This window comes from Cynocephalus volans, chromosome 1 (assembly GCF_027409185.1).
Source record: "Cynocephalus volans isolate mCynVol1 chromosome 1, mCynVol1.pri, whole genome shotgun sequence".
Classification (NCBI taxonomy): Eukaryota; Metazoa; Chordata; class Mammalia; order Dermoptera; family Cynocephalidae; genus Cynocephalus; species Cynocephalus volans.
The window spans coordinates 134,921,576-134,935,993 of NC_084460.1; the positions used below are offsets into that span (position 1 = coordinate 134,921,576).

The 14,418-nt window shown below is 41.7% G+C and overlaps 1 protein-coding gene across 1 annotated transcript in view; it reads left to right on the plus strand.

The window, feature by feature from the left end:
- The first annotated feature begins 9,397 nt into the window (after positions 1-9,397).
- The window catches only part of DPPA4 (developmental pluripotency associated 4), a 40,836-nt gene continuing 35,815 nt past the window's right edge, over positions 9,398-14,418 (plus strand). Inside the window, exon 1 of the mRNA XM_063113040.1 lies at positions 9,398-9,599. Within this exon, the coding sequence (XP_062969110.1) occupies positions 9,398-9,599 (202 nt within the window). The remainder of the gene's footprint in view (positions 9,600-14,418) is intronic.

Here is a 14,418-nt window from a genome sequence, read left to right on the forward strand (position 1 = left end):
AAGGATCCCATAGAGTCACTGCTTATGTTCTATTGAACAATAGAGTAATCTCAACCACCTTCCAACTTTCTGTACTCCAGGCCTGATAATGCCCCTTTCAGGGGCATCTGACCTAAACGTGGAGCATGAAGACAAGAAATAAAGAAGTTGCACCCTTTAATGTTTCCATTTTAGGGTCCCTATACTCTCTCTATTGAAGGTCACATGCCCCTATGAGTGGAACAGGGTGGTCTACCCATGGCAAAATCTTCCCAGTAAGATGTACTCTTTTTTTGTTGTTTCTCAGCTTGTCTTCTTCTTTGGGGTTCTTTCTAGAATTCCTCCTTTAGGACTACAGTGAATGAAGGGAGAGGAACATGGAAATAACAGAAATACTAGACTAGCTCCTAAAGATCACCAAAATATTGTCCCAGTAACAGCTTTAAAGGGGTAAATTGTGACAGAATTAATTTGACGTTTCTGGCTCTGTCACTCTCAGGCAGCATAATTAAACTATTTAGTCATTTACAAGAGTAATAATAGTGATGGATCTTTAACGTGACCAGTGCCATTTTGCACACAATAAGCACAGGATAGCTGCCAGCACATGGGTGCAACCTTCTACCTGATTGCATCCGCCAGCCTTATCTTCCACACCAGCAATGAACCCCTCCCTGATGCATTGGCCTTCCCTACAGTCTATATAAACCCTCGCACCCCAACACCTGGTACTGCCCTGCATTTTGAACGCAGCCTGGCAGATTCCTTTCCTTTAGTAAAGCTTGATCTGTACCCGGCATTTCGGCTCACTTTCTTTCAAATAGCAATCAATCTTTAGAAATGGGGTTTGGAAACAAGGCCACCCATCCTGCTTTGTTGCCACATATAATGTTTAGGTTAATCATAACTCTGCAAAGAGAATCAGGAACTAATTTTCACATCCTGTGCAGAATACGGTCTTCCAGGCTTTCACAGACATCTAAGATTAAGCCTGGGAACTAGCAGTTGGCTGTGCTTCCAGCATGGGAACACTCATTGCCCTCTTTCTTCCTATTTACTGCCTCTTTAGCTTAGGTGAACACCAACCGTCAGACATTCTAGTTACTTTTCCATTAACTTCTCCTCTCCTCAGATTCGCCCCCCACAATCATTTCCCCCAAACCATTTTACTCCTACTGTCTCTGGGTTCTCAATGCCCAGCCTTGCTTTTTTATTTCAAAGAGCAGCCTTAGTAGAGATATTTTGTTTCTTGCATTCCCTGCCACCACAGTAGACAAACTGTGCAGTAAAAATGAACCAAACCCCAGGTGTTGACTAGCTAAATAGCTGTGGGGAAGCTATTTAACCTAATAAGCCTCAGTTAACTCATCTTTAAAAAGATAAGATAAGATTTAAGATTTATTGGTTAGACTTTCAGGAGAGAACAGAACTGTGGTTACTAGAGGTAGGAAATGGGCAAGGGAAGAAAGCTTAGTGAAAAATTGGTTAATGGACACAAAGAATGATTACTTTTTGTAATGATGAATATGCTAATTATCCTATTTGACCATTGCATATTGTACGCAAATACTGATGGTCAACTCTGTATCCCACAAATATATATAATCAATTAAGTTTCAATAATAAAAAAACACAACAACCAAGTTACTCTCAAGAATGATGATTCTGGGGTTGGTCAGTTAGCTCAGTTAGAACATGGTGCTGATACCACCAAATTCCAAGGTTCAATCCCTGCACCAGCCACCTGCAAAAAAAAAAAAAAAAAAAGAAGAATGATTCTGTATTACATTAAATCTAAGTTTCCATCAATTGTATTGCTTACCATTAGGTTACTCAACACTAAGAAAAAAAGAAAGGAAAAACACTATCCATTAAACCATGACAAATGTTTTCCTATCGCTTAGAATTTTTATTTTATGCCTATTGAAAGAATTTCTTCAGATATATTTAGGCATAAATTTTTATCATATATCACTCTTGTGTTTAAGTGAAATAGATCGGTCAATTCCTTCCTATGCTAATACAAAAAAAAATTGGTCAAGATATTCCTAATATATCTTCACATTCACAGGATGACTCTTCCAAATCATTTTTCAACTCTGTATTACTGACGCCCAAGTTTTTACACCAATCTTGCCCATTATGCCATTACAGTAAAAGAATACTTCACTTTGATCTGGGGGCATTTCTGATATTACTATTACTAAATAAAGATTTATAGGAGGTACTGTTTTGGACTAACTTTCTGCACTAGGCCCCAACAGACCAGACTAAAAATCAAAATGGAGTCACCCATGCTAAAGTTCCATTTCACCAAATCCAGATTAAGTTGTTGTCTGACCTTCTGAGAAATCAGGAGAGAGAAGAACACAGACAATTTCCCAAACAGGAAAACTTAAATCTTCAATAGGCATGATAATGAAGTTCCCTCTGCCTTAATACTTACACAAAAAGGATAGACTCAAACAACCTGATGTTAACTAATCAGTTATTTTTCTATTGTTCTGTCTCCCTGTCCCCACCTTACAAGGAAAGTAATTTTGAAATAATCAATCTGCCTTTTGTTCTTTGTTGCTGCTTTCTTCAGGCCCCTTTCTGTTTACAAGTCAACCTCTTTTGCTCAGCTCATTGGAACATTAATTCTATTTTGTGAAATGACGTGTTGTCTGATTCTAGAATCGTAATAAAGCCAGTTGAAATCTTTAAACTAAGTTCATTGTAATATTATCCTTTGACACTATAGTGTTGATATAAGGTTTCCAATCCACAACTAGAACTTACAGTCTCTCTCAAATGTTCCTGAAATGGTCCATCGGTTGAAATGTTGAGGAGCTGCAGTTTTCCAGTCATTCCATTGGGAACAATAACGTAGTTCTCACGCCAAGGCAATGGCATTAGTCACATCTATCCCCTGGTTGACAGTTAATGTACGATGCCATAAAGTTTACACTCTATAATAATAATATACAATAAATATGTGATTCCCTAGACACATCTTTATTCCAGAAATGTTAAATGTGTGTAATATATGATAACAAACTTCATTTCACTCTTGTTAGGTATCAAAAGGAAATCACTGTGTTTTGTTCTGGTATGGGTGCACTGAAACTTTCCCTACTAAGTTCTGTGACATCCAGATTCTACCTTCTACTGATCAATAGCATGAAAAGATTTGATTTTAATCACTAGACCTTTAAACTGGTGTGCAGGTTGCTATCAGAGGTTAATAGAAGAAAGCTGAGGTCAATAGAAACAAGAGCCTTGCTCAGGCTGGACCACATGCAGAGAAAATGTCAAAGGTTCAGTTAAGAGGGATGTCTTCGGTCGATTTGTTTTTTCCTGACCATTTGGATATATAAGATTTTGTGAATCTTCCATTTCTGGTTTTTGGGGTTTTTTTTTCCTGCTGGACTAAGCTATAAGAGTATATGACTTGGATAGAAAAACTTAGAGATTCACTGTTTAATACATTTGTGTTTAAAAAAGAAAGAAACTCACATTAGATATCATTATTCAACATTTATTGAGTTCCTTAGGCTTATAACAGGTTATAAAATACAGTATGAAAGGTAATCCTATAATCCTCAGAAAAAAAGTGTTGACTTTTTTCAACCTGAGCATAAAAAAAAGAGGCTGCCTGTATTATAAGCCAATTCACAGTCTTAGAAAACCTATTAAAATAGCTGGATATTATGCTCAAATCTCTTAGACCCCTTTGGTACAAGATGAGGATTAGAAAACTAGCTAAAGTGAATGTTTCATACCTGTGCATGGTCAAATTTATTCTTAAATTTGATATTGCAAAAGTTTTCTCCTGAGGAAAATAGCATTGTGATTTTTTTCTCATCTAGCATTATAGCAATGTTAAAATATTAAAACAAAAAATTTTAGTTAAATCAGTTTATCCAATAAATAAATGTGTCTCTTAATATTCCAGGGGAAGAGAAGAAACTAAAGTGATTAAGTGTCAGCATTAAACTAGGCTTTTGACAGGGATCGTCTCATTTAATTCTCCCAGCACATCAATGAGGTGGATGTTTTTGGAAATCATTAGTAGTAACATGCCTGAGATCATGAGGCGAGAGGAGGCAGAGACTAGGACTCAGTCTGCTTAACCTTCTAGGCTGATATTCTTTACACCTTCCCACATGCTAATAGATTCTAGTCTACCAAAAGTGATGGTTTCTGCCTCCACATGATACTAGATTTCTGAAAGAGGGAGAACTGAGGAAGAAGCCAATCCACACTGAGATAGAAGCAGAGATGCAGTTTCTATCTGCCCAGTAGTAAGCTGAACTACCTATTGAACAGAATTTCTAGAATACTCTGGCTGTAGGTTTCTTTGCTGATACTATTAGACCTTTTCCCAGGACCCAATCAACATCATTGTGTAACCCTCTACCTCCCTTCTTTGTTCTGCCCTTGTGCTTTCCCCACCATTGGATAATTGGGGATGAAAAAACCTAATAGAGGAGGTGGTGCACCTGCCCCCTGGTTTTATAGCCCAGAGTCCTGGGGCTTTAAACCAGGTTTTAGTTCTGGAAAGATTAGCAGCTTCCTGCAGCTTCACCCATAATTATGAAGAGTCTTGCAAATCCAACAAGAATTCAGAGTGTCTGACTATAATATATTCTGCTAGGGTCTGTGGCAGGCCCATCCCTCAGTAGAATGGACCCTTAATTCTTTTCTAAATGTGATTTTTTTTTCTACTTTCTTTAAAGACTTTCTCATTCTATGCATTGAGACAGCAACAGAAAATCTCTTTGGCTTTCTTCCCCCTCCCTGCTACTCTATTTATAGTTCCAAATGTTGCCAGGTGTCAGCAACAAAATTAAAGAGGGACTGTTAGAGTCTCTCCAAGCTGTTCTTGTTACTTAGGGTGCATCTAATATTTTACATTAGCAAGTTGCAATTCTGTTGCATTTATTCAAATATTCCGGACATTTTAAAGATGCCTAATTATTTAATGTTTTCCAAGCCCCAAACAAAGCCTCCTTCTATACTGAGCACATTTAAGCTGCTAATACCTAAAGAATTGAGCCTAAGGGAATCATGATTCAAGCTGAAACTCTTCACTAAATGTGCCTGTGTGAGCTGGAGTGGACTCAACTTCATGTTGTGATAAAGCAGATAAGTAGCTCTGCTTCAACTCCAAAGAAATGGAGCCAATTCTTAAGAAGGTAGCTCCCATGCCTTTAAAAGCAGGCATACATTTTCACCAACAGGTTCAATTCGTTCATCTAGAAAATGGGATGATTTAATTAAGAGATAAATTCTGAATAATTGTAATAGACTACTTTCTCTATTGCTCTCACTTAATTAGCTTTATCATAAAAGAAACCTGAGAACTCACAGCCTACTAAGTTTCATAGCTGTGACAAGGAGTACATGGGTGGGCATGTGGAGCAGTCATAGAACACAGTGATTGGTTGTATTTCTCAGTATAATCCATTATGAACAAATTTATATTTTGACCAGTGGACATAAGGCATATAACCAGATACTGCCATCCCCTCCTAATCCTGCCAGTCAGTAGAAATGACAAGAAGGCTGCAGGGAAAAAGGAAAGAAACAAACCTCAAAAAGTGACCATGAGTCTCCCAAAGAATAAATGGTCATGAGGGCCTAATTAGACACCTAATATTTGAGACTTGAGCTTTTGAAAGTTAGCTGTGTATTTGTAAGACCAAAATATGGGGGAGGAGAGGGAAATGAGGGAAGCAGATTTCTCTCCTCCTGTTTGCTTTGAGCAATTCCATGTGCTTTTGAGCTAATTCTCACCAGAACCTTTGGGAGATAAGTATTTCTATATCAATTAAAAAGATGATGAAAAGGGGTATACAGAGGCCCTGAATCTGGTCACATGCCAACGCAAGGCTGACCATCCCCAAAGCCATAAATAATCATTATATGCAGCTGGTGTGGGAAGTCAAACCCAGGTCCGGCTACAAAGCCATGCTCTTTCTGCCTTGCTTTCTGAGTTGTTTTTGTTTTTGGGGGGTGGCTGGACTCTTGACCTTGGTGTTATCAGCAGCACTCTCCAACCAACTGAGCTAAGTGGCCAGCGATTTTGTTTCTTTAACCACTATTCTGAAAGGAAAAAAAAAAAAAAACTTGTATTAATAATACTTTGAATACATTTAGTTATACTCCAATGTGTTTCCATTGTAAAAATAATAGAAATACTAATAGCAAAAAAGATATAACTAGATATTCAGGCATGAAAGCAAGTCAGAAGCCCTCGGAAATTAGAAGAGACTCAAGAGATCATTTTGTGGCCCTCCACAAAAATTATCAATTTATCCAATTATCAATTTCCTGTACAGCACACGGACATCACCACCACTACCACTAAAAGGGAATAGAGTAAAAGCCCCAAGTTAGCTAAGGCTGAAGCATTCCCAGAATGAAATGTCACCAGTTACTTCTGAGTGATGCCTCAAGTTCCCACCACTGAACCAGGAACTTAATTACAAAATAAAATATAATGTTTTTGTTGAATTCCATCTCCTTCTGCCTCCCCAACTTCTCCACGGTCCAAGTCCATTTGTACCAGCCCACTTCACAGTAGTTGAGGGCAAGGCATGGTTCCCAAATCTCACTTTGTTGAGCATTACCATAAATAATAATCAGAGAAAGAAAAGTAAAGTAACTCAGAGCAATCTGAGTTATGTAAGGTCTGCTATATTTATCAGGCCCAGACAGATATGAGCACGGAGCTTCAGTCACATCTTCCTCATCCTTTTCCAAAACAATTGCTAAAAAGCACCTGATGCTAGAGGAAGGGTTTGGGGAGGTCCAATACCCAGGCTCAACCCACCCCATCCTCTTACCAGGTTCTTGACTCCGCCACAGGAAATAATTCAAGAGCAGAGTCACAGTAGAAAGTGAGCAGGTTTAATGCAACAAATAAGAGATACGGATTTCACAGAGAGAGTGTAGAATAGCTCCAGAGACTGAGCAGGGCCCACAACAAGTTTAACACAAAAGTAAGAAATATACACTTAAAGAGCAGAGCGCAGGCTGGCTCAAGAGAGTAAGCAGCCACCTGCTAAAAGTAAGTTTGATACAAAGTAAAGCATACACACCTCAGCCAGCCAAATGTGGGATGGCTCTAGGAAAGTGAGCAACAACCCTTGTTGGGCCCATTTTTAGGAGCAAACATTATCTGTGAGCCACATGGTGCCTATGGGTGGAGGATGAAGATGGCGCCTGCGGGAAGTAGGGGAGGCGTAACCCAAGATAGCTCCAAAAGGTTTTTATTGGTCCTCCAGTATTTCCGCACTCGTGAACCCTGCGTGATCGCTATGCTCAACGTGTTAGTACAAAATGCATGCCCGAGTGATCCTTTAATTGATTGGTTAGTTCATGGAAAGCCCCTACTTGCTTGCTTATATAAATTGCAGTGTAATGGCAATAAAGTGGAACTGCCCTGACAGAACCCCTGCCGCGTCTGAGTGTCTCTTTCACGGGGCTGGGTTGGCGGGCAGCAGGCTCACTTTTCCCTGAGATCCCTCAGTCCCAACACTGGGGGTAATCCTGTCGGCTCCTTCTCCTGGGTCTGCAGGAGGACCCCAGGTGCGCCCCCGCTGAAGCTGGCACCCGAACAGGGACCCACCACATAAGAAGAACCGACGCACCGTGCGGCCTTGAGATAGAGGCGACGAGCGGCCAGGAGCCTCAGCACGGAGTTTCCCTCTGGAGAAACGCCATCTCGGGGTAATGGACGTTTTCAAGGTGAGTCTCCTTATTCCCAACAGGCGAATAGGGTAAGTCATTTTCACTCTTTTTTTTTTTTTTTTCTTTGTCTTTTTCGTGACCGGCACTCAGCCAGTGAGTGCATCGGCCATTCCGATATAGGATCCGAACCCGTGGCCGGAGCGTTGCCGCGCTCCCAGTGCCGCACTCTCCCGAGTGCGCCACGGGCTCGGCCCCACTCTTTTCTTATTCCTCCTACTCTTACTTCCCACTATCTTTTCCCTCTCCTTTCCGTGACTTTCAGCAAACAAGCAGACGGGTGTGGGACAATTGACAGGTCGTGGCCAGGGTGACTCTCTGGTAGACCTTGAAGGTCTCATATCAGTCGGCTCCAGTAGCGGAAGCCCGACCGGGTGAAAGTCCTCCTTGCCTTCTCCCAGCTGAGGGACCGGCCATCCCCTTTTCCCAAAGTACTGGCCATCACCAGTCCCGTCAGGTTTTTTCTGGTGCTAACCCTCAGCTGCTTTCTCTTTCGGTTTCTATGCATCTAAACACCGTGGGAAATACCACGGGCAAAACGGGTGAACCAGCCCTTAAGGCGCTAAAATATTTGTGAAAAAGTAGAGGACTTGTGATTTCTGACAGTATGGCTGCCAAGACCTGGGAAACCGTTCTAGCCCTGGATTCCTGGATTGTCTCGGCCAACCTGTTTTCTTGGGACACATGGGACCGCGTACAAACCCTTGCCCAGCAGCGGGAGGTTTGCTGCGGGGAGGACCCACCCATAGGGTTTTACCTACTATTTCAGCCCTTAAGTTTTGCTTCTCGCAAGGCCACAAAGGTGATAGCCATACCCCTACCTCCTGACTTAGAAGAGCAATGGGAAAAGTTTGAAAGGGAGCATATTAAGGGCGGCCTAACCGTCTCTTCACAAGGTCATGCCCAGGATACCTTTCAGCCAACAAATAGTCCCGGGGACCCACCAGAGGAACGTGGGGGGTCACAAGAGGACCGGGACTTTCCCCAGAGTAAGCCCCCTGGGGAGGGCCTTTACCCTTCCCTCCCTCCTCTCACTAAAGACTTACAGGAGGGGGCCACAAACAGTAAACAAATAACAGCCAGTTGGCAACACAAATTTCAACTAAATGACCCCAAGGAGGCTACAGACCTAAAAGAGCTAAAAAAGGCTGTGGCCAAAGATGGTCCAAATTCCCCATGGGCGGAAACCATCCTCCTGGGATTAGCACACCAACCCTGCACCACCCAAGACTGGAAAATGCTGTGTAGGGCAGTACTCTCAAGTCCCAGTATATTAAATTTTGTGCCTTTTTTAAAGAAGAATGCCATGCTCAGGCAGAGAGGGATCAGGCCGCTAACCCAGTTATCACAATTACCTTTGGGATGCTATCTGGAACGGCAGGCCAATCCAGCACAGGAATTCGGCAAGCCTCAAGCTGCTATCCCTGCTCCTTATCAAGACCAGGTTTGGGCCATCTGCTTAGCAGCTTGGAAAAAACTTGCGGAGGGCCCTACAGAGCCCCCGGTATCAGGCGTCACCCAGAGAAACAATGAGGACCTCCCTTCCTTGTGGATAGGGTAGAAAAAAGCATACAAAGGAAATTCCCCCCAGGGCCTCTTAAGAGACCAGTTTGTTAAAATGCTGGTATGGGAGGGAATGACATCAGATCACAAATTGGCCCGCGCAGTGGTATGGGAGGGAATGACATCAGATCACAAATTGGCCTGCGAGGGTCAAAAGGACCACCCCATAGAAAGGTGTATTATTGCCTCTAGGGATGTGGGGACCCAAGGCCATCAGGCCGGCACCATTGCTACTGCCCTCCAAGCCCAAACCGACGCCCTCACCGAGGCAATGACTAAGGCCTTTAATATCATGACCTCCCCTGGAAACGGCCTCCCTGGTAATAAAACAGGCCATTGCTTTGGCTGTGGGGAACAGGGGGACACTTTAAAAATAGCTGTCCCCAAAATAATTCAAAACCAAAAGGCCGAAACCTCCCACCACCCCATGCCCAAGATGCAAAAAGGGCTACCACTGGAAGGCAGATTGTAAATCTATATTTAATAAGGATGGCAATCCTTTAAATTAGAAAAGGGGCAGCCCCTAGCCCCGTCATCCCAAGGGGGACCCCATTTTCCACCACAACAAGTTAGAAACCCTCTAAGTCAACCTAAACCCGGATGCAACTCACACCGACTCCCCCAACAGAGCTAACAGGAGTTAACAAAGACTGAAAACCTGCAAGGGCTAACTGGACGGTGCCTGTTGTGCCTGGGTTAAGACCCAAAATGGATATAATGATCGGGGGAAAAAATTTCCAATGCCTAATTGACACTGGACCTGACTGCATGGTCCTTAGAGAGGAGGAAGTTCCTAATAGCTGGAGGATGGCCCCAGGACCACAAATAATGGGTGTCGGAGGAAATAGTCCAAAGAAACTGTTGGCTGGCTCCCCTGTAAAGATGCTGATGGCACAAGAGAGGAAGTAATGCAAACCTCCTAGGCCAAGATATTCTGGGACAAGAAGACGCCTATATGACCACTGATTATAGAGAATTTTATGATGACATTTTAGATGAGGAGGAGTACCAGCAGCAGTTCAAGCTCCCTTCTTGCCCAAATTATAGAGGGGAACCCGAATTCCAAAACATGCGGGAGGAAGGTGCACCCCCAATCCTAAAGGCCACTGCCCCCCGGGTCCCTCCCATCCATTGCAAACCGTGACCCCCAATTTGGGTGGAGCAGTGGCCTCTCCCAGCTAATAAGTTGCAAGCATTTGAGGAACTTATCACAGAACAATTAAAATTAAAACATATTCACCCATCCACTAGCCCCTGGAATATTCCTATTTTTGTCATTAAAAAGTCTTCAGGAAAATGGAGACTGTTACAGGATCTTAGAAAAATTAATGAAAGAATGTTGCTACAGGGAACCCCCCTAAGGGGATTGCCTTGGGCACCGGCCATCCCTAGTAACTTATGCCTCATGGTTATAGATATTAGGGACTGCTTCTTTTCCATTCCTTTAAACCCACAGGATTATAAAAAAATTTGCCTTTTCGGTCCCCTCAACTAACTTTAAGGGGCCAGATAAACGTTTTGAATGGATGGTTTTGCCTCAAGCTATGGCCAATAGTCCGTCCTTTTGCCAAAACTATGTTTATGAATTACTCTGACCTGTCAAAAGGCTCCCCCATGTTGAAATGTATGTTTACATGGATATTATCTTAGGAGCCCTAAATACTTCCCAATTAGCCGAGGCATATAAAGTCCTGCAAATGTGCCTTACAAAGGGCTAACTTGCATGTTGCAGCTGATAAAATCCAAGTTGTTCCGCCTTTTAAAATTTTAGGTACCCAGTTAACCTTGCAAGGCATTAGTCCTTTAAAACCTCAACTTTGTATCAGATTCTTGTTCTTTGGTTGATTTACAATGCCTTTTAGGTGAAGTTAATTGGCTACGGCCCTAGATTCCCATTTCAATGGGCCAGCTGTTACCTCTTTTTAACCTATTAAGAGACAGCCTGCCTCATGATAAAATCTCACTTTCAGTTGCACATAAATAGCTCTTAGAAGAGGTTCAAAATTCTCTCAATTAGGCTCAGCTTGCTAGATACTCTCCCTCAAAAGACTTGCAATTATGGATTCTGCCTAATCCCACCATCCTCATGGCGGTCCTAGTTCAAGAGGGAAACCCCTTACAATGGATTCATATATCTCTGGGGGGATCCCCTCGAGTCTATACCTATATAGACCAAATGGCCAACTTAATGCAAAAGGGAAGGGACATAGCACTCTGATGCTATGCACGGGAACCTAACAAAATAATTGTTCCAAACCGACTGCGTGACCTAGAATGGATCTACAGAAACAATCCTAGAATGGCCTTGGCACAAGAGGGTTTCCCTGGCATCCTTGATTGTCACTATAGGCCTTATAAATGGGTCACTTCTTTTGTCCATTTAAACTGGAGAGCACCTCAATTATTTCTACAAAAACCCATGCCTGATGCCTATAATGTGTTCACTGATGGGGGTAAACATGGGGCTGCTATTATTGTCTTTTTGCCACATGGAAAACAACCATCATCTAACATTGTCCCTCAAAAGTACTATGAGCCCTATGAAGGATCTGCACAGTTTAAGGAACTCTTGGACATAGTTTTATTTTTTATTTAATTTATTTATTTATTTATTTTTTCTATTTTATTTATTTATTTTTTTTAATTTTGTCGATATACAATGTGGTTGATTATTGTGGCCCGTTACCGAAACCTCCCTCCCTTCTCCCTCTCCCCTCTCCCACCCAACAATGACCTTTCTGTTTACTTGTTGGGACTAGCCCAAATGTCTATCATCGGATGAGTGGATACAGAAAATGTGGTATATCTACACAATGGAATACTACTCAGCTATAAAAAAAGAATGAAATACTGCCATTTGCAACAACATGGATGGACCTTGAGAGAATTATATTAAGTGAAACGAGTCAGGCACAGAAAGAGAAATACCACATGTTCTCACTTATTGGTGGGAGATAAAAATAAATAAATAAATTCACACACACACACACACACACACACACACAAAACGGGGGGGGGGGAGAAGAAGACATAACAATTACTATTCCTTGAAGTTAGCCATAGTTTTATCACTTAATAAGGTCTCAGAACCTATAAATTTATTTTCTGACAGTTTGTATGCCACTAATTTGCTGCCGGGGTTGCTTAATTCCCATATTCATTCAGATAACAACCCAATTACGCCTCTTACGATACAGGCCCTTATGTGCCTGTACGTGCAGAAGAAAGGGGAAACAAGCAGGACTAAGCAGGGGGAGAAGTGAAGTCAGGCTTTAATGCATGCTCAATGACTGCTTCAACTGACCCCATGGGGAGCTCTGAAGCTAGAGTGACTTTTCAGACTTACCCTGAGATGGGCCTGGGTAGCATGGCCTTGATGACTCCCACATCAGTACTGGCTACCTGATATGCAAGGTCCAGAAAATAATGAAGGGCTTCAAATTTAAAACTTCATGAAATTTCTGAAGGCCTTTTTTCTTTCTTTTTTTTTTTTTTTTTTTTAAAGATGACCGGTAAGAGGATCTCAACCCTTTACTTGGTGTTATCAGCATCATACTCTCCCGAGTGAGCCACGGGCTGGCCCTGAAGGCCTTTTTTCTTGAACAACAGTAAAAAAGGTATTTAGACAAAACACTTGGTTTCCATAGTCCCAAGATTTTTATACTTGAATTTTCTCATCTCCTTTAAAACTAAAATCAGTGTGTAAATGCTTTTATTAAAATGTAGAAGATTTGTGCTGTTTCAGGCTTTTCAAGTGCTTAGAGAACAGTAGGCTTATTTGCAGCTATCTCATATTGATCTTTCTGTCATCTTCAGGATTAATTGATTAGGTTCAAATAAGATTTTGGTACTACCAGCATCAGAGAGAATTTCAAAATCTCAGTAGAGACTTAAAGAAAAAGAAAATATATAGAAACATATCATAGCAAATATTTACTTGTCTTTAGTTGACTCTGCCAGTTATTTTAAATAAACTTCTAAGTTGTGTGAATGAAACACATGGTTGTGGAAATAAAGACCAACCAAACGAAAAATGCAGAAGTTATTTTTCAGAGCTTGCTACATCAAGGGACACAAGCTCCTGTCACTTGTGTCTTGGCAGAGATTCAAAGGCAGACAGAAATGTGGAAGGTTTATAGTAAAACAAACAAACAAAAAAAAAGAAGAAAGAGAGAGAGAGGAAAAAGAAAAAAAAGAGAGAGAGAGACAGAGAAGGCTTCAGGTGTGCCCAGATTAGAGGTTGTTGGCATGGGGAAGTTGTACATAGGCTGACTACAACAGGGGCATCCTATGTGACTGAGTAAGGAAACATATTTGGCTTTGTCCAGTTGTTCCTAAAATGAAAGTGAGGACAAAAATTAGTGTACCTGTCAGTTATTAATGAAGTCCTGGCCATTTGGGGCCAATTTTCACAGAAGTTATTGTTTAGCTTCCTGGACTGGTACTAGACATAACAATTTGGCTTCTAGGAAGTCTGACTTTGTTGGGAGAGAAAAATTTTTTCCTTATTTTTTTATTTTCAGTACCTGGGACCTGTGAATTAAACTGACAAAAGACAGGGCTGAGCCCGTGGCGGACTCGGTAGCGTGCTGCGCTAGCAGCGCGGCGACGCTCCCGCCGCCGCGGGTTCAGATCCTATATAAGGATGATCGGTGCACTCCCTGGCTGAGCGCCGGTCACCGGAAAAAAAAAAAAAAAAAAAACTGACAAAAGACAGATTAACAGGGGGGGGAAAGTTTTATTCACATACAGAAAAGAAGTACTGGCTCATTAAATGATTGAAGTTAGAGGCTTACACCTAACTTAATAGGGGAAAGGGAGAAAAGGCTCTCCTGGAGAGAACAAATGTGAGGGTACTTCAAAAAGTCCATGGAAAGATTGCATTATCTTTCAATTCTATTTTTCTGCGAACTTTTAAAGTACCCTTTCAGGTTTCTTTAGGAAAGACAACTGAGTTTTTAGCAGAACAAACTGGAGTTAATAAAGTTTGTGATAATGTTTGTTTATGCAGGTGCAGTGGGTTTTTCATCTTCATGGCCATGAAACTCCTCTAGAAAGGGGATTTATGGAAGCCTCATTTCCAAGAAGTTACCGCTGTAAGTCAGGTAAGGCAAGCTCCAAGAAGGCTTCTTTCTGTAT